Source organism: Terrapene carolina, unplaced genomic scaffold (genome assembly GCF_002925995.2).
Source record: "Terrapene carolina triunguis isolate 2854851 unplaced genomic scaffold, T_m_triunguis-2.0 Scaffold132, whole genome shotgun sequence".
NCBI lineage: Eukaryota > Metazoa > Chordata > Testudines > Emydidae > Terrapene > Terrapene triunguis.
In genome coordinates this window covers 19,392,239-19,413,145 of record NW_020664483.1, presented here as the reverse complement: position 1 = coordinate 19,413,145, position 20,907 = coordinate 19,392,239, and the positions used below count along the sequence as shown (strand labels likewise).

The 20,907-nt window shown below is 42.1% G+C and overlaps 1 protein-coding gene across 1 annotated transcript in view; it reads left to right on the top strand.

Annotated features, from left to right (window-relative positions):
* REL (REL proto-oncogene, NF-kB subunit) overlaps window positions 1-19,498 on the top strand; it is a 41,109-nt gene extending 21,611 nt beyond the window's left edge. The window contains exons 5-10 of the mRNA XM_024211048.3: window positions 8,696-8,836; window positions 14,407-14,511; window positions 14,843-15,055; window positions 15,379-15,453; window positions 15,601-15,675; window positions 17,502-19,498. Coding sequence (XP_024066816.2) covers window positions 8,696-8,836; window positions 14,407-14,511; window positions 14,843-15,055; window positions 15,379-15,453; window positions 15,601-15,675; window positions 17,502-18,325 — 1,433 coding nt within the window. The 3' untranslated portion in view covers window positions 18,326-19,498. The remainder of the gene's footprint in view (window positions 1-8,695; window positions 8,837-14,406; window positions 14,512-14,842; window positions 15,056-15,378; window positions 15,454-15,600; window positions 15,676-17,501) is intronic.
* Window positions 19,499-20,907: the final 1,409 nt, after the last annotated feature.

Here is a 20,907-nt window from a genome sequence, read left to right as displayed (position 1 = left end):
TAGCCCTTTCTGCACACTTTGCATTTCATAAAATCAGCACAAGGCCTTTTGGCAGCTTGGCACCTTCTGCCTCAGAAGTTTCCATGCATGTTAAGGTTAGATGCTGAGTTGCCTGCCCGTCAGTTCTAGAGTGTGGGTGGCTTCCACAAATCAACTTGATGTTATTGCTTGGGGTGGGAGGGAGGAGTCTGCTATTAATCAGGTATGGTGACAGCTAACAAGCTGCACCTGCCTCATCTATACTTCTTTTCAATATTCCAAATAACCTTTCACTTTCCCTATGCAATCTCATCACGAGAGAACTTCAGTCTTTAATCCCAAAATAATTTCACCTGGTAGTGTGTTGGTCCTTCTGGCAGCTTTAGGCCATGTCTACACTACTACTTATGTTCACAAAACTTATGTCGCTCATTGGTGTGAAAAAACCACGCACCTGAGCAACATAAGTTTCGCCGGCATAAGTGCTGGTGTGGCCAGCGCTATGTCAGCGGGAGAGCTTCCCCTGACAACATAGCTACCGCCACTCGTTGAGGTGATTTTATTACGTCGATGGGAGAGCTCTCGCTCATCAGCATAGAGGGGCTACATGCGCGATCTTACAGTGCTGCAGCTGCATCAGTAAAACTGTACCTCTGTAAACTCACTAGTGCAGACATGGCCTAAGTGTATCAGTAAAAAAGAAAGGTCTTGATTTTACCAGTGGGTTGGTTCACTTTTGTGCCAGGAACCTGGAATTACGCAGTGATGAATCAGGCCCAGAATTTTTGCAGTTTAATGTTACAGAAGCAAGAAAAATGAGCTCTCCAGAGATGCATAATTCCATAGAACCCTACTCTTGCGGCTACATTTCTAGTGAGAGAATGGCAGAGAACATTCCTTTCTGTCTGCTTATCTTGCCCCCATCACCGTAGTATCTGGGCATCTCACCCAAGTTAGTGGATTTATCCTAGCAACACCCTTGCAAGGTAGCAAAGCATTATTCTCCATTTAAGGATGGGGACTGAGATATAGAAGGATTACGGGTGGGATTTTCAAAAGAACATCTCAGTGTAATTAAACAGATTTACCAAAGTTCATCCAGGGAGCTTTGCAGCAGACCAGAAACTGAACCCAGGTCCCCTAAGTCCTCCCAGGCCAGGCCTGGTCTTCACTACAAAGTTTTGTCAGCATAGCTTTGGGGGTGTGTTTTTTATACCCCTGACTGACAGTCTATATAGTTCTGTCAGCAAAAGCCTCAGTGTAGATGCACTGTGCTGACAAGATGTTCTGTCAGTGTAGCTAATGTTCGTGGAGGGGTTGTGTTACAGTGCTGACAGAAAAACTCCTTCTGTCAACTTATGCTCTCCACTGGGTACTCTGCCAGTTTAGCTGTACCAACAGAGCATTTGTAGTGTAGACAAGGCCTTAGGGTATGCCCACACTTTAAGCTGGAAATGTAACTTTGGGTTCAGGAGACATACTCCCACTAGCTCTGATTGAACTAGCTCACTAAAAATAGAGCAGCTCTAGCTGCAGGATGGGCTAGTTGCCCTGATTATGTACCTATCCGAGACTATAGGCATGTACTCAAGGTGGCTTGTCCTTCCTGCCACTGTGACTGTACTCTGAGCCAGCATGCTGAAAATAATCAGACCATTTTCCTCCAGCCTTCCTTGCCTTTGATGGCAGAGGAGCTCCTTGAGGATAACTGTGCTGTTCTCATCTTTTTAGAACTTTCCCTTGATCACCCAACTACTTTTCTGTAGAGAATTATTCCAGATTCCATAGATCCTGATTTTCAAGCAGAAGGCAGTAGCCAGGAGTGCTATTTTTCATCTACGCTTGGCAAAGAAATTGCAACCATTCCCCTCAGAAGCAGACGTTGCCACAGGGATCCATGCCTGTGGATCACCTCCAGACTGGGGTACTGCAGTGTGCTGTACCCTGGGGCTACATCTGAATACCACCCAGAAACGAGTTTATACAGAGTGCAGCTGCCCACTTAGGGCCTCTCAAACACTAGACTTCTTTTATAACAAGTTTATTGATTGGCAGTTAATTTGAAGTAATTGATTGCCAAATAATTTGAGGTAGTTAACATATTTGTAAAGGCCCCCAGACATTTCTTTCAAGTCACAAACATTTTAAGTTTATCCTAAGGGCTAGTCTACACTTAAAACACTACAGTGGCATAGCAACACATAGTGTAGCAACGGGTGGGGTTCTCACATCAGTGTAGCTAATCCACCTCCCCAAGAGACAGTAGCTGGGTCAATGGAAGAATTCTAGTGCTGTCTATACCAGCAGTTAGTTCAACTTAACTAAATTGCTCAGGAGTGTGGATTTTTCACACCCCTGAGCAATGTAGCTGGGTCGATTTAACTTTTGAGCGTAGACCTGGCTTTAATCTGATCGCATTGTTGTATTTGGTTTTCCGCACCCCCACAAATCACTGATGTTTCGAATTGGATTTTAAAGAGCGCTCAGCATTGGTCTAACTGCATTGGTCTAATGTTTGACTTCAGCAGGAGCAGAGTTAGTCCACTGCCGAATGCTTTTGGAAATGGTGCCCTCAAATTGCAGCATATAGATTTGAAATAGTGATTTGTAAATGTTCTCTTAAGATCTGTTACTTTTTAGTAGTCCACCTACTACCTCTTCAAATTGAGCGTTCCATAATCCTATTTACTGTTTCCAGGTAGCATAATTTTCCACCTTTCTTTTAAAAAGGGACAGACATTTGGAGGAACTAGTTGTGTCTGAAGCTTCACTACAGAGATGGAATTTAGGGCTCCCTGCTGAAGTCAATGGCTTTGGAACTTTCAGGAGTTATAGTTCCTTGTTAGTCTCCACCCTAGCTGCATGGATGCAGAAGTGGAGAGCTATTACAGGTTTTATTATTTTTGACACAGATAAATAAGAATCTCTTTACAGCAGTTGTATCGAGTATCTCTTGAAACTGTGGTAAGTATCACCGAAGTGACAAATTAATAGAAAAATCATTTATTAATGAGTGTAGCCTCTTTCTTGTAGCAGATTGATCTTAAGCAGCTAACCATTTTCAGTGTTGCTGACTCCCACAATTTTATTGCAAGTCTCAGGATAGTTGATGTAACTTTTTTAACCCCCAGTGCCAGGAGTAAAGTGATAGGTGAGAATCTCTCTCTTATTTAAAAATGTAAGCTACATTTCTAGCTCTCATGATTGTAGACAAAAGTTTGACCCTAAACCCGGAAAGTAGATAAACAAAACCTTCAAATTTACTATTTTTGAAATCTCATGATATTTAAGACAATCCCAAGATTCATTGAAGTCACTGTAGCTACAGCAAACTACGCCAGCTGAGGATCTGGCTTTTCATGTAGAATGAGTTACTGTCATTTTGGTTTATTTTTAAATAGTCTTTACTTAGAGCTTGACCCTGCCTCTATTGACGTCAACGACAAAACTCAGATTGGCTTCAGTGGGAGCAGGATCAGACTCTTAATTCCCACTCAGGTCAAAAATAAGGATTTGTTTTCTTTGGGGTTGTAATCTGTCCTCCACGGGTGAATGCTATTCCTGTTGACATTAACGAGAGCTGTGTGTTTTTATGCAAAGGTGGAATTTGGCCCATATATTTGGGTTGGGGTTTTTTTTTTTTTTTAAATATTTTATCACAAGATGGAGTTAAAGCAAAAAAAGAGAACCTGAGTGCTACATGATATTCTGTTCATCTAGTAAGAAGTGAAATTTAAAAATAGACAAGAGGAATCAGTCTTAACTGAACACTTCCTCTTTCAAATGGCCAATTTTTTTTTTTTAAATGTTAAACTACTTTTAAGAATATGGGAAACACAACACTGATGTCTCCAGTAAAAACTGTTCTTCAAATGGATTTCATATTTTGGAATTATTAGCCCATTGTACCCTTTCTGTATTTCAAGATAATGAACAACTTGGTCAAGCGGACTGATTAGGAAGCAGTGACAGTTTGAAAGCTCATTTATATCTTGGGGAAAATACATTATTTGAACCCTACTATTCGCATATACATTCCCACATAATCTAATACATTTTTGGAACTCTGGAGTTGCTTTAGGCGCTAATCTTGCAACTTCTTGTGCATGGGCAGACTGCTGCACCTGTGCAAACCACAATGCATGATCGGGGCCTTAGTTTGTAGTAGAGGCTGCTGATCCACAGCTGTGGATCCCAGCTTTGAGATGGTACGGTATCAGAAACCAGATCCAGATTGTCATGTCTGGCTCCATATATCTGCAATGAGCTAAACCACAGCAGATCCCAACACTGTCAAATCCACCGAGAAAGGTTTGTAATCTGGATAAAGTTTGATCCCACCTTTAGTTTAGTAATTTATGATCCAGGAGCTCTGGAATGAGCCTGGGAAACCCTCATCATCAGGGTCTGGGTTATCACCAAAGGCTAGTGCTGAAACGCCAACTTCAGTCCCTGAACCTGAATGCTACTGAGATGTCATTGCTTAAATTGTTGGGGAGCGGATGAGATACCAGAGACATTGGGACAGCTAATATGCCATTCCCTAAGACTCAGTCAAGAGGGAAAAAATTAAACATTTATATCAGCCAGGTAACGTCAAAAGGATGAGTGGGCTTCATCTGTTAGGCCTGAGCTAGGTTGAGCAGCCACCCGTCCAATTAGAGAAAGGGGTTTGGGCTCAGAAATCCCAACATACTGAACCATCCTAGCAGGAAACTGTCTTCAGGCCTAATTCTAGCAGCAGAAACAAGCCAATAGTCATTCCCAAATATCTTTGTTGCCATTGTATTTCTACCAGAGCTTGTTGCAGAGGAGAGCAAATCAGTGTAAAAAAGTCTGGATAAGCCTATAGGCACCACACACTGCTCTCCAAGAGCCATACCAGTCTAGAGGAGAGACCACGAGCATTGTTGCAAGGAGGATCTGCCCCACTGCAGATTCTCTGGAGTGCACAAGTTTGGCATTGCCTTTCCCTGTAGATCTGAGCTCTGTAGGGTAGGGGGGCTATGCTTTCTGCCCCCTCCAGAGCCCACAAATATCTTCCCATGAAGGTAGCATTTGGCAGAAACTCTACAAGGTGCACCTCCAAGTCATAGAATCATAGAATATCAGGGTTGGAAGGGACCTCAGGAGGTCATCTAATCCAACCCCCTGCTCAAAGCAGGACCAATTCCCAACTAAATCATCCCAACCAGGGCTTTGTCAAGCCTACCTTAAAGACCTCTAAGGAAGGAGATTCCACCACCTCCCTAGATAACCCATTCCAGTGCTTCACCACCTCCTAGTGAAAAAGTTTTTCCTAATATCCAACCTAAACCTCTCCCACTGCAACTTGAGACCATTACTCCTTGTTCTGTCATCTGGTACCACTGAGCACAGTCTAGATCCATCCTCTTTGGAACCCCCTTTCAGGTAGTTGAAAGCAGCTATCAAATCCCCCCTCATTCTTCTCTTCTGCAGATTAAACAATCCCAGTTCCCTCAGCCTCCTGAGTCCTCTTGCCTACTCCTGTTGGTTTGACCTTGGAGAGAGACCAAATCAGCATTGAGTCCGTGTTAGCCAACTAGACATAATTGTATTGCAGGGGTCCCCTATGCCCAGGCCCAGCTCTGCCAGCTGTGTCACCTCTACAGCAGCCCCAGCTGCAGGTGCATTCTGGGGCAGAGTGATGGCAAGTTGAGTGTGGCGTTGGAGGAGGATGATTAGGAAGTGACATGGCTGCGGTGGACATGCATTGCAGAGATTGTGCTTGTGCAAAGCCCCTTGAGCTGTTGAAGCAGTTAGCAATTGAGCTCTGCCCTGAGGACTGCCCTTGTCATGTATACCTTCTACACGGTAGGTTGCAGTACTGCTACTAGCAGGTCAGGCATCCATACCAGATCCTTGCCTCGACTGGGGCAGCACCGATCCCTGCAGCCTCTGAATAGGGAGATGTAAACTGCCTCCCATCTGTTCCTGGCCCAGCATCCAGCCCCTAGATCTAGGTAAGGGGAGTTGGGTGGGAAGTACTAACACTGTGTGTTCAAGTGCAGGTTATCTGAGGGCAGGTCTTCACTACAGGGGGGGGTCGATTTAAGATACGCAAATTCAGCTACGCGAATAGCGTAGCTGAATTCGACGTATCGGAGCCGACTTATCCCGCTGTGAGGAGGGCGGCAAAATCGACCTCCGCGGCTCCCCGTCGACGGCGCTTACTCCTACCTCCGCTGGTGGAGTAAGCGCGTCGATTCGGGGATCGATTGTTGTGTCCCGACGAGACGCGATAATTCGATCCCCGAGAGATCGATTTCTACCCGCCGATTCAGGCGGGTAGTGTAGACCTAGCCAGAGATAGTCTGAGCACAGAAATTGCAGATTACAGAGTGAAATGGTGCCAGTGACAAAACCTGCTTCACAAAGACCCTGTTTTGTTAAATTAAAAAGTCTGCTACTAATATATATTATGCTTTTGAAACTTTACCTTAGACTGTCTGATAAATTAGCTGGGCCTAATCCTGCACTCTTTACACTGACAAAACTCTGTCAGGAGAGGATCTGCCCAGGTAAGGTCACCAGGTTTGGATCCAAAATTTTTAAAGCTGTAAAGGGGCTAATTTTTAACTTTCAACTCCCGGTGCATTTATAGATAAATATCCCATGTTTAAAATGAAAGATCAAATTTATTTTTAAAACTGAGATCTGGAGGGACTGAGATATTCAAATAACAATTGCAAATGAAAAATGCAGAGGAACCCCCTTTGAATTTGCTGCATGTACTATTTCAATAATACCAAAATGAAAAAAAATCTCACCAGAGTGGGTGGTGTCACCTCCTACTCTTTGTGGGGGCGGACACCAAAATGGTGATGCAAGTGTTTGACGTTTATCAGTACAGTGTGGTCACTGGGGGTTTTTTGTTTTTTTTTTTGTTTTGTTTTTTTTTTGGTCCAAGCATGTTTCAAGCTTCACTCTTGACATCTCCAGTACTAAGGTGGTAATGAAATTTGTAGGAGGTTTTTGGAGGATGGGTAAACTGGAAGAATTATTATGGTCTGCTGATACTGCAGGCATTTGGTCTGTGATTCTTTGAATGGCTAAATGAGACCATAAAACTGTTCTCAGGCTAACAATAGGTTTGGAAGAGAGAAAAGCTTCTTTAAATAGCTCTTTGACGGGACCTCCCATTCTAATAAGTGAAATCAGATTATCTTTCTTTTCTGTGGTGTCATTTAAAAAAACCCAGTAGATAATTTAATTCTAGACTTTAAAAGAGAATATTGTCAAATTCAGATAACTGTTTTTTCTAGCATCAATTTTTTACAGTAAACTAACAATAGATGAAGTATTTGGTCATAAATATCTGAAGTAGGATATGTCCCAGTGTGAGATTTTGAAAATTAAAATGACGTAGAAGGCTGGACAAAACTAAAATGCTAGGCATGGGTTATATGATGTCTCAGTTTACACTGGGGAAAAGTATATGAACAAAATTCCCTACAGGGATTTACTTCTTGTGTCATCTAAATGTACCACTATGTGATACCAGTAGTTGCTATTCCCAACCATACAGAACAGACTCAAATCAGCAGAAATGCATCTTCTTTTTTCAGTTAAAATATGGTTCCCAATAATTGTACCTGTCAGTGGGGGCAAGGGGGTTTTGTTTTGTTTTTTTAATAACAAGAGGTATTAACAGGCATTTTTAGAGCCAAATCTTGGTTTTTGTAGCTAGAGGCACACCAGGAATGGGGCAAGAGCAGAGGTGGTGCCCTGAGGCATTGTAGGCACAGAGACTGCTGTTTTGGTGATTCCTTCCCCCCCCCCCCCCCGGATGTTTATTTTCTTCTCACATCCTAAGAAGAAAATAACCTAACATTGTGCAGAATCCCCCAGCATTGTCTATTGGCAGGCCGTTGGGACCCAAGGCCTCCTACGCATTAGAAGAATTGTGCTAAGGCAAAATTGTCAATGTTCTCATCTTAACTACACATGAGGGGTGGTGGGGGAGGAGAGGGTGGGTGGGAGAGAGAAAATGGAGGCAATGGGAGAGAGAGAATAGGGAGGGATCTGGAAAAGAGAGAGGGAGAAACAAGATGGGGAAACCCTAAAGCAGAGAAGGACTTGAGGAAAAGCTTGGAGAGAAGGAATAAAGACTTTGAAGGGGAGAACTGGAAGAGGTCGCGGGGAGGGAATGAACAACTGCAGGTGAGACAATGGCACTTGTCCCCACTGCAGACCCAGGTGCAGATCCCTCACAAACAGGGGAGCCCCCAAAAGGTTGGGAACCATTATTTTGGTATGTGTTGCATTGCCTTGAGCATTTGCTGGCTAAACAACTGGGTCTATACATTGGCTGCCTCCTGTTCAGAGTGCACTGTGGTGGGGGGAGACAGGCGCCGTCCCTAGTGCTTGCTTGCTCTGCTCAAGGGCAGCTGCCGAGGGGCAGCCACAGTTTGGCCCATCACATTTAATACAAGAGGCAGCTTGGGTGAATAACACACTTTCATTGCTGCAGCCTTGGGCTTTGTAACTGAAGGAGTAAGGGATAAAGGCTACTGTTCCACATGCAAGGGATTGATACATACAGCTCCTGCGGGAGTTAGTGAGTGTCACAAGTGAATCCTCCATGCATTGGTGGCATTGTTGCTTCTACCAGCAGAGCTTCACCCCAATTTCTTTAAGTGTGATTGCTGCTTCTGTGTGATAACTTACTCTGCCATCTCTCTTCATCTTCCAGTGCCCGAAGAACAGCTGCTCAATGTTGATGAGTATGACCTCAATGTCGTGAGACTCTGCTTTCAGGTGTTCCTCCCTGATGAACATGGCAATTGCACGATACCACTTCCTCCCGTCATCTCCAACCCTATTTATGATAACAGTGAGTATCCCACCTGGACAGGTGCACTTTTAAGTGATCAATTTTCCCTTGTATTTGAAGTGACAGAGGTCAGGCCACCTTCCCAGCCGTTTGCCTCTCAGCTCTCTTACGCTATCCAATGCAAACACAGGGCCAAGGATCCTAGCACTGGCTTTGGATCCTACTGCTTAGAGCCAAGGCCAGAATATGGACTGTAGATTGTGTATATGCCTGTTGGATATCAAATGGGTCTAACAAAGGTGGGAGTGGTGTGTTGACATTGGGTAGTAGGACGTGCAGTATCTATCTCAGTCATACTACTCGTTAAATCCTTTCATGGCCCTTGGTTATGTACTGCAGCAGTAGCCACAGGAAACCCAGTTTCCAATAGGCAAGGCGTTTACAATATTTTGTAGTGATAAAGATTGCTGAGAAAGATCCCAACTTGGACTTAGCTGCCATAAAACTCGATCTGTGCTCCAAGGACCTGATCCAAAGCATATTGAAATAACTGGGGAATCTTTCTGTTGACTTGTTTGAGGCTTCGGATCAGGCCCAGTGTGTGAAATTCACCCATGTAGAGAGTTAGCACAAAGCTCTAAACCACTTATGTCCCATCAACCCTTATTTTGAGGGCCTGGGCCAGAACCTGAGCAGGTATAAGTTAGTGTAGCTTCACTGCCTTCAATGGAGTGATGCCAGTTTAGAGCAGCTCAGGGTCTGACCCCTTAAGTGGTGCATAGGTCTTGTGCTGACTCACTGTCCAGGATGGAATTTTACCACAAATAATTATCTGTTTTGCAAAGGATTAACTTTTTCAGGGGATTTTTGAATGACTTCACTACACTGCAACTGGATCGTCTGAAAAAGGAGTGTGAAATATGAGATGTAAATATTTATATTCTGCCTTTGCAGAATAGCCTTTAATAATTGTTGAAGAATTTGGCAATTATTTTTGTCATCTTTCTGATAAGACATTGCTGTGCCAAGTTTTGTAGGTCATGAGACCGATTATTTTAGCAGAAGTCACTGATTTAAAGAAAAGTGCATTTATGCAGTTGATGAGGAGAGTTGTGCTATGAATTGACATAACCATTATGGAAGTATTCAGTTCTAACCAGGATTTTTGTTATTTTTACCTACTTTTAAAACATGTTATAAATCTCTTACTTCTGCCAAATGAAATGCTATACAATGTTTTATTCAGGGACTTTATAGCAGAGCTGGTGCTTTGCCATAATAGGTGAGGTTGAGATAAAATTAACAGCTAAAAGCAATGTGTCTCAGCTACCATTTAGAAATATGCTAGATCATAACTATAAGTGCCTTTCAGTTGACGTCAGTCCCTGCTAAGCTTTCGTTTTAGCACGGTGTGTGTGGGTGATTTTGTTTTGTACTATGGGTGTTTGGAGTCCTCCATTGTAGCTTAGTGGTAGTGTAAATAAAACATGATGCATAACGTCAACCACAAGTCAGTAGAATTGCTGTGACATCTCGTTTTGGGAATGGTAGCTTCAGATCTGCGTTCCTCAAAAAAAGTGAATTTGTTGACCTTTTCAAACTAGTTCTGACATATAGAATTAAGAAAGGTCAGGTTTTGACCTTGGTTAAAAATATGTGTAATGTGTACGCACTCTCATAGAATATTATAAAGTGACCAAAATTAAGCAGTTGAATACATGCAATAAACAGCCACTTTGTTCAGGTAACACAAATTTTCCTCCTACTGAACAGTGACTCTCAGTATATTCTCATGTTTTATAGACAGAGAAGATCTGAATACAGTTTGTATTGCTAGTGACTTTAGGATATCTACATTACTCACCCAGAGCTTTTGCAGTTCTGCTCAAACAAGTAGCAATAAAAATATTTATAGCTCTTTCTGCATTGTTATATATTTTGTTCTGCCCACATGCATTCAATGTAATAATCTGTCTTCACTTTTTGTCATTTCTAGTCTCCATCAACTTACTCATTTTTGAAATGTATGAATTTAATGTGGAAACAATTAAATGGGTATGGATGGAGCAGAAGACAGTGTCAGTTTATAAAATAGATAGATAGTGCAGGTGACGTGGTCTATAGCTAAGATGGCTCCTGCTTTCAGTTGCTTGTAACTTTGCCAAACTTTAATTGTTTAGGCTGAAATTTCCCGTGTTGGGTGTCTACCTCAGGCTGACATTTTTGGGAAGTTTCTGCTAAAACGGTTCAGCCATTTCTGAGAATGAGATCAGGGAGAAATATGTTTTTTTGGTGTATGTTTAAAAAAAACATTCTTACAGCCATTTCATTGAGAGCCAAGGAGGGGGCAAGGGCAGGGGCAGGAGAGCGAAAATAGGGATAGAATGTCTGTAACCACTGGAGAATACTCCTCTGCCGAGCCTGGAACTGAACCCAGGATTCCTGAGTCTTAACATTCCTTTGCTGTCATCAAATAGTTGTGAAACAGACTGGCAAAGTGAGTCTCGTCTCCCTCTAGTGACTGGAACAAATAGAAAACAACAGTTACTCTTCGCTCAAGTGGCAGTGGTCTGTACTGTAGATCTGAACACTGATGTCCAGTGTTGGTGGTCAGTATGGTTCCACATGGTGGAATTTCTGTTTTTTCGATTTGCATTTTAAAAAAACTCAGGAAATTACATCCCAGAAAACTATGTTAAAAGGACATCAAGGTTGCAAAGTCATGCACTCAAAAGTTAGGCAATGCCAAAATTAAGGTTACCCATGCAACCTGAATTCATCCCCCTTGTGTGTATGCATTATGATACAGTCCTTAATTACTTGATCACATACTAGTTTTTCCACAGGACCCCTGATTCATTGAGTGATAGAGCTAAAAGCAACGTGTCTTGGCTCAGTGAATGAATCAGGCTTGTGTAGTGAAGGAGGCCCTTTGTAGGATACCTGCCTTGTTTGGGGAAAGTGTGAAGTGAATGAGACTGGGAACTGCAGGGACAGCTGTAGAGTTCCTGTGTGATGCAGTGCAAGTTATGTAAACCAGAATTTTCACATGGTGGTCACTGTGTGTTCCTCATTTTCTGAATACCCAACTTGAGACACCTGGGGTCTGATTTGCAGAAGTGCTGATCACTCTCAGCTGCAACTAAGGTCAATGGGAGCTGTGCTACGTACATATAAAATGCTACATAATACCAAATTCTCTGAAAAATCAGGCACTAGGCCTCTCAAATTGGGCCTGGAATTACTGGGCATCTGTAATATGGGGCTAATAATTATGCCTCACCCACCTGTCGTGAAGACAATTGCATTAATGTTAGTAAAGCACTAAGATATTACGCTGAGAGCATCATGAGGAAATTAATAATTCTGTACTATTATGCAGAGGTTTTGAATAGTGTGCAGTGAGGCATGTGATCACACATTGAATGAGGAGGATGAAACAAAATTTTGAAGAGTTGCTCATTCAGTGAGCACAGTCTGTCCTGTGCACTGAATGAGTCGGAGAAAACCAGCATGTGATCACGTATGTAAAGATTGTATCATAATGAATATGCAAAAAGGGACTGAATTATAGTTGCACATGCAGCCTTAACTAGGAGATTTCCTAACTTTCAACTGCTTGACTTTGCAACCCTAATGTTCTTTTAATTTAGGTTTTTGGGATGTAATCTATAAATTTATTGGACCTCCTTTTGCCCAGCATACTTCTTGGATATATATGAATTATATTATTTATGAAGCATATCAATTTGAAACAGTATCCTAATCTTTATCCCACATTTGTTCATGAAAAGCTACTGTTTAATATATTAACTTTGACTTGTGGTAGATTAAATAATTACTTTGGGCACTGAAGACTCCAAAGCTTTGCAGGTCTCCAGCATGACCGTGCTGTTCAGGGCTAAGCAGTTATGCTATCCTAATTGTATTGATTTATTTTGTAATGACAAACAATGAGACTACCAGATGTAATCTTGCATAGGGCAGTTCTTGATCCAGTACCTCTGTGAGCACTGAAAGAATGCCAGAGGCCTTCTGTGTCTGCACATCTTTAGCTAAATGCTGAAGTCAGTAGAAGCAGTGTGGTGGTTGTCTTTGAGCCCAGTCTGGCCCCTTGTATAGAATTACAGATAATAATATGCAATATTACCAAGATTTTGAGAATTTTCTATACTTCAGCACCTAAATGAGGCCCTGATCCAGCAAAGCACCTAGCCCATGCATAAATTTAAGCATATGTACATATGTTGATTTATTGGGATTGCTCGCATGCTTAGTTAAGCACATGCTTAAAAGTATTTTGCTGGACTGGGGCCTTGGTGGCCAGATTTCAGAAGTCCTGAACACCCAGAAATTGGTGTAGACCCTATTTGGGGCTGTTGGGTACTTTTTGAAATCTGGCCACATGTTTAGATGCCTAAATCCAAATTTTGGAGTTTTAACTTTAGTATCCTGTTTTTGAAAATCTTGGCCATTGCCTCCAAATGTTAAAACCCTGTTAGCTATTTATTATTATTTTTATTAAATATTTATATAGTGATAGTGCCCAGCAATCCCAATCCTGACTGGGACCATATTGAGTAGATGCTATGTGAGTGTATAGGAAGACTCATTGATTCTTGCCCCATCCTCATTTGCCCATCTCTTTTAGGCCAAACTTAGCCCTTTTTTCGACCAAATATGTCAATAAGTAAAAATTATAATCTGCTGTGCTGAGATGGGGAGGATATCACTTTAATGAATTGCTGACCCAACCCTTTCCAGCAACTCCAGAGTGATGTGTAAGGGTCATTGACTAAACCCTTGCGTGCGAGTTCTATGGGTCAGAGTTGCTGTAATGTTGAGTAACAACAACTGGCTAAGTGGTGAAATATTTGCAACAGTAATGTGAGCTGGCTTTGGAATAAATATGGAAGATAAGTGGTTAAGAGTAGCAGCATTGGTGTTTGGTGCCCAAGACAGGAAAAGGCATCATGACCAGAGCCTTCATCTTTCTTGCCTTCATCACCGGCTTACTGATTTCATCTTGGTCTAGGAACATGCTTCCAAATTACCTTCATGTGGAGGGCATTTTGAATGCCAGGTGCGCACTGTCCCTGCCCCAGTTATTGCCTTGTTAGGCCAAGCAGGATGGAGACCTTCATTTCAGTTTATATGTACCAGAATTTCTCCTCTGCACTTTCATTCTATGGCAACCACTAATGCTTTACAAAGCCTTACGTAGTGGAGAGGGCTAGATGGAGCACCCCCTCCAGACTTTAATACCAGGCCCAGTACAGACATGCATTCAAACTCACCCCTGCCATTCACATCCCTTCATGTTGATAACACTGCTGTTATACCTGCCCATCAGTCATCCCAGGGCACTTCCATAAAGCCCTCTCTATTTATTAGCCAAGATGGTCAACCCCAAGCTCTGGGTGTTCCTAAACCTCAACTGCCAAAAGCTGGAACTGGACAACGTGGGATGGATCACTCAATAAATTGCCTGCCTTGTTCATTCTCTCTGACATAATTGGCATTGGCCACTGTTGGAAGACCAGATGCTGGGCTAGATGGACCATTGGTCTGACCCAGTGTGGCCATTCTTGTGTCCTTATGTCCTATCGCTATTTCCTGTTTATCTCTAGGAGCTCCTAACACAGCAGAGTTGAGAATCTGTCGTGTGAACAAGAACTGTGGAAGTGTAAAAGGAGGAGATGAAATATTTCTACTGTGTGACAAGGTTCAAAAAGGTAACTGTGATTAGTTTCCCTCCCTCTTTCCAGAATACATTTCAAATGTATTCAGCTGCGGAGGCCAACATTTTCGAACGTGGAGGCCTAAAGTTAGGCCCCTCAACCTTCACCTAAGCTCCTAAATAAGTGGCCTGATTTCAGAGTTGCTGAGCACCCTCAACTCCTATTGAACTCAATAGGTCATCCGCACCTCTGAAAATCAGGCTGCTTAGGAGGCTACATAAGGACTTAAATGCCTAATTTTAGGCCTCCAAGTTTGAAAATGTTGGCCATAGGTTTTAGTTTTTTTCTCTGTACTAACTGGTACCTTCTGTTTCTGATGGACTAGATGATATAGAAGTCAGATTTGTCTTGAATGAATGGGAAGCCAAAGGTAGTTTCTCACAAGCTGATGTACATCGCCAAGTCGCTATTGTATTCAAAACCCCACCATTTTACAAAGACATCACTGAACCAGTTATGGTAAAGATGCAGCTGCGAAGACCCTCTGACCAGGAAGTCAGTGAGTCGATGGATTTTAGATATCTACCAGATGAAAAAGGTACAGTTCCTACTAGTAGAATTCTTAAGAGTATGTCAGCGCTGTATTTTTACATGAGAGAGAGCAACCGTGAATCAGTAAAAGTGTGTTTTTGCTAATGGCATTCCAGCATTGTCCTTCTTTAGAATAATATTAAGGGTGGTGGGTTGTGATTTTTTTTTTTTTTTGTATCAGCTGTTTAGATCACATGTCTATGAGAACTACATTTGGGAAGACCCTTTCCATTATAAACAGAAGGCATACATCAGTTCTGGAAACGTTCTTTACAAAACACAGTGGAGAGCATCCTAATTACCAATACTCTTTTCTCCTTCCCCATGTAGATCCTTATGGTAATAAAGCGAAAAGGCAAAGGCAAATATCAACATTGGCTTTGCAAAAGCTCATGCAGGAATATGGTAAGGAAAACATTTGGTAGTTTGCCTCCATGTTCTTTTTTTTTTTTTTTTTTTCTTTTTTTAAAATTTGGGCAAAGATTTTTATTTTTTTTAAAAAAGAGCAATCCTATTCTTAAATAACAGGATTAATGTCCTTTTCCATCGCAGGTCCCAATGTGTCCGAGAGGCCCAAAGCAGCTCCATTCCGGTCTATCCCTGGCGAAGGGAGGATAATTAAGAAAGGTAGATCTGTCTGCACATGTCAATCCAGCATCAGTTTGAAACAAATGACTCCTCTCTGATTTGCAGTGTCCATTTTCCATAGCAGACAGTATAATGAGGGCCCTTAGCTTTTCCAAACACTGGGGGCTAGTTTTCAGTGGCCAGAGGCACTGGTGAGGTGACGTTTGTGTGTACAATTGCCACACATGCATATACAGAGAAATCAAAAAGCCCTTTCACTTTCTGGTTCACGCATGCTGAGTTACAATAACTTGACATGTAAATGCAGGCACACAACTGAGAACACACCTGGCCCTCCCTCTATCCACCGGGACTCTAGCACTTAAACTTCAAGGCAGTAAAAAGAACAGGAGTACTTATGGCACCTTAGAGACTAACAAATTTATTAGAGCATAAGCTTTCGTGGGCTACAACCCACTTCTTCGGATGCTTAGATGCTTATGCTCTAATAAATTTGTTAGTCTCTAAGGTGCCACAAGTACTCCTGTTCTTTTTGCGGATACAGACTAACACGGCTGCTACTCTGAAACCTGTCTTCAAGGCAGTAGTATTACCTGAAGACACCTATTATTTGCACCTGCCCCCGTCTCCCTCAGTTCATTCATGGTCTCCCGAAGGGCCGCAGTAAATTGTAACTGTCACCCTCATAAGGTGTATGCTGCACTTTCTCCTCCTGAAAGTGCTGCTATAGGCCTGCCCCTCAGGTGGAAGAAAATACCCAACGTGAATCTGTCTAAAAAATGGTTGGGGAAGATTTGAGGGGTCTTTTTCCCTCTCAGCAAGAGCACTGTCCCCTGGCAATGAGGAGTCTCTGGAGTCTGCCCCCTGCTGATAGTATGCGAGGCCGGCCCCTAATGCTCCCTCATGACTGCAGCAGCAATAAGGGGGCAGCTCACTGCAGGAACGAGAAGCTCTTCAATAGCAGGGGTAAGAGGGGAAACAAACACCAGAGGTCTGCAATAGGCCCCATCCCCAAAGTCCAGCACTGACGTGGGGCAGGAGCCCTGACAGCCAGTAGGGAGCGAGCGAGCATGTACTGCTCCTTTTCAATGAGAGAGAGGGGTAGGGGGCTGGTGCCAGGGAGAGCAGCAGGAGATTGGGTCAGAGGTAAAGTTGTTTGGACAAATACTAAACATTGAGTAAAGTTTTCCAAAGGGCCTAAATGTCTTAGGAGTCCCATTGTCAAAGTGTTAGGCACCTTAATACCTTTGAGGATTTCGGCCTTGGGAGCCTAAGTCTCAAAGTCATTGGGACTTAGGTTCCCAACTTATTTAGGCCCTTTTGAAAATCGTATCTGTTATCTCTGAGCTTTCAGATGTTTGGTTCTTTTCAGTGAAGTTTAACTTTAAATTTCCGGGCTTTCCACATCGTTTGCTTAAATATTCGCTAGTACAAGTCTGTGGATTGGGGCTGGAGGCTTGCTCCCAGATGCAGAACAGACATGCCCTAAGATATTGAGAGTACTTACTATACAGCCTCAAAGCCATCCATATTTTTATTGTAAGCTTCTCTAGCTTCCACATTTCAAGTAAAGAGAAGGGTGATGTGTACAGCCAGTGTAACTGCAGGTTGGACATTTAGGGTTTGTCCTGCAAGGTGCTAAGCACTGTGGCCTGATCCAGCAAAGCACTTAAGTAGGTGCTTAACTGCAAGCCCATGAATCATCTCACTGATGTCAATAGGATTGCACATGTGCTTAAAGTTAAGCCTGTGCTTAGTGCTTTTGATGTACGACTTTGGCAGGTTTGACTATTTGAACTGCCTGCCATGTTTTTCATTCTTATAATTTCCATGCATTAATTAACAACTGTGTTTCTTTTTCACAGAACCAAATATGTTTTCTCAAACTGCGATTATGCCGCTGCAGAGAACTCCTGTAAGCACCAGTCAAATTCCATCTTACTATTCCCCACCCACATGCAATTCAAATCCAATCCCACATCAGCCTACAAACGTGCAGGCCGTGGGACCGGTTAAGCATGATGAAGCTCTTTCTTCATGTTGGCATTCCCCATGCTCCTCTTCTTCATCAGGCAACACAGTTAATACACACCCACAGAACAGTTTTGTGATGGATGCACTTCACCCTAACCCACAGAGTAGCAGTTCTCTCTCAGCTCTTCATGAAAATGTTCTGAACTGGACTGATCAAAAGGATATAAACTACTATAGAGATTTCACCAGCACAAATGGTATAGGATCAGCAATGTCACAGCAAGACATGCAGAATGTCTCTGATAGCAGCATCATGCATCAGGCTCACACCATAAACGTCACAGCACCCAGCATTGTTAACATGGAGACTGATGAAATGGGATGCATGAGCATGAACGTAGAAAAGACATCGTTTAATCAAGTTTTAAATCCAAGTGATCACAGGAGGCAAATCCATCAGGTGCCTTCTACCAGTACATCTCTAGCAGCTTCTTGTAGCTCATCCTTTAGTTCACAGTCCAACGCATTTCATTCAGCTGCTTACAGTTTCCTAGACCCTCAAGTTATGAACGAATCACCCAGCAATCTTATTCAGAATAATCAAAATAGTGCTTCCAATAGCCAGTACTATACAGATGGGACCCAAGGTGAAGAAGAGCTTTTGAGCGCCTTTGGAGTCACTTTAGAGGCTCTATTGCAGAACTTCAACCACTGAGTCTCTGTTTTGCTGTCAGTCTGAAAACTAGTATCCAAAATTTCTCTAATGGCCAGAGACAGACAACAGACAATTTATATGTAATTGAATATTCATATTCATAGTTACTGCTGTGGGAGCCTAACTTTTCCTCTCAGAATGTTTGTCAGTGCAACTTATTATGCACGTTTCAGACTACAATTAGGGTGGCTGATCAAAGGTTGATGCCACATTAAAGGTGACATTAGGGAATAGGGTTTGGGAATTTGTACATCAAAATAACCCCATATAATTTTTTTACAGTGTTGGAAAGGGGTAGTGAAGGGGGCTGCTAAGTGCTAAAGATCTCCTGCACTCAGCAGAAGCTCACCGATGGAAACAAGTATCTTCATAGGGGCTACATTTATATAATTTAAGGGAAAGAAGTAGTTGGAAACGAAAACAGTTGTTGCTTCTTACAAAATTAATTTAAATTTGCTAAATAACAAACCAGACAATCCAGGAATTGTCCTGCTGGTGTACAGCAGTGGCCCATTTAGTCCTCTTAATATTTTCTTCTTACTTGATAGCGCTATCTCAACATTTTTTATATATACATTTTTATTGCTAAACTTAGCTTATGCACTGATTTTTTTTTTTTCACATTTATATGTTCACTCCATTTGCTTAGAAAGCAAATTTAGTCTTAAAAATGGTAATGACTATGTCATTGTTAGGTCTATTTAAAAATATTAGAATGTTCCCTGGAGTTCTTAAATAGTGCAGCTATGGTGTGACATGAATTATTGAACAAAGAAGCAAAACCATTTTGCACTGTTCTCTTGGTATTTTTTTTTACCGTAATGTACTGGATGCTTTATGAATGGTAGCATGGGATTGGTACTGTAAGGAATATACTTTTTTGGGTTGCATGTGTTTATTTTGAATTACATAAAATATATTGGGTCAGATCCTCTTACATACACCTCCTTTCTGGTGACTTTGGGCCAATCTAAAACAGTTGAGAGTCCCCTTGCATAGGAGAATCCTGGGTGACACAAACCTCTGTACCACCTACTTCTGGCTCCTGGCATCATAGGGGGAAGGAGAAGGTGTGGCCAAAATATGCTGTGCTCTGGGCATCCAGAGTCATTCCACTCAGTGCTAATTAGGATCCCCATCTGCACCCTGAATAAGGGGCTATGCCCTAGCTCCATAGCTTGTCAAGCATAACTCAAGCACATGTGAGGATCTAGCCCATAATGTCCATAAATGATATTTCTGTGTTGTGTGGGGTTTTGTGGTTATCTTGTTTTTATAGCAACAAGTTCTCTAATCAGCTTCATTCACTTTTTTAAGCTATTTAAACAGTCTTATCCACTGACAAAGGCATCACTAAACTTTTAAAAACTCGTATAAGTCTAATTGCTGTCTGGCAGTCTAACTGACAGATGCAAAAATAAATAAATCTGATTCAGAGCAATAATCTGAAGGGCGTAGGTCAGTGGTTTTCAACCTGTGGTCTGCGGACTTGCAGACTATGTCTAAGGGCTGGTCTTCACTACGGGGGGATCAACATTGCTGCAATCGATGCAGCAGGGGTCGATTTAGCGGGTCTAGTAAAGAGCCGCTAAATCAATGACAGAGCGCTCTCCAGTCAACCCCGGCATGCCACCTCTCTGAGAAGAGTAAGGGAAGTCAACCGGAGAACGTCTCCCATCAACGCAGCTCAGTGAAGACACTGGGGTAACTCGACCAAAGCTACGTCGACTCCAGCTTTGTTATTCACGTAACTGGAGTAGTGTAACTTAGGTCAACTTACCCTGGTAGTGAAGACAAGCCCTAAGATTTCCAAAGGGGTCCGCACCTCTATTGGAAATTTTTGAGGGGTCCCACAAATGAAAAAAAGTTGAAAGCCACTGGTGTAGGTGATTATGCAACTCCACTTGTAATGCTCAATACAGGGCAGGTCTGTGTATATATTTCTGCAGGTATTTTTAAACTATATTTATGCAGCTGGAGCTTGGACAGGTGCTTCCTATAAATCTAATGAGAGAGGAGCTGCAATGTGCTAGTCTTCAGCATTTTTGTAATAGCTTTAAAATAAATGAAAGGGATCAAGCAGCATTTTTTCATGTGATTTGTAGGTGTAATAACCAAACAGAGCATGACTGAGGAAACAGAGAGATCAAAATACAGCTTGAAATATCTGTTCAATCAGTTTCTTTAAAGTTCTCAATTAATATTTTAGTAATTTTTTATTTCAAAAATTCTTGGGTACAGTTTGTTTTATTGTGTATAATTAAATATTTTCATTCATCTCTGTGTTTTCCTTTTTGGCTCCAAGATAAGCTGGCTTTGTGTTTATACTTCATCCCTGTAGACAATTCAAGAACATTAGAGGGAAAAAAAATCTGATCCTAACAGTTATTCAGCCCCTCCAACACCCCTTGATTTAAATGAGGCTACTCATGTGAGGCCCCAAAAGCTTAAAATCAGCTTGAGAGACACTGCATTTGTTTTGTTCGTATTAGGAAATTTGTTTTTAAGGCATTTTCCACAGCTACTGGGTATTGTTGTGACTTAAGAGCATCTCTACATAGTTTTTGCATTGATTGCCTAAA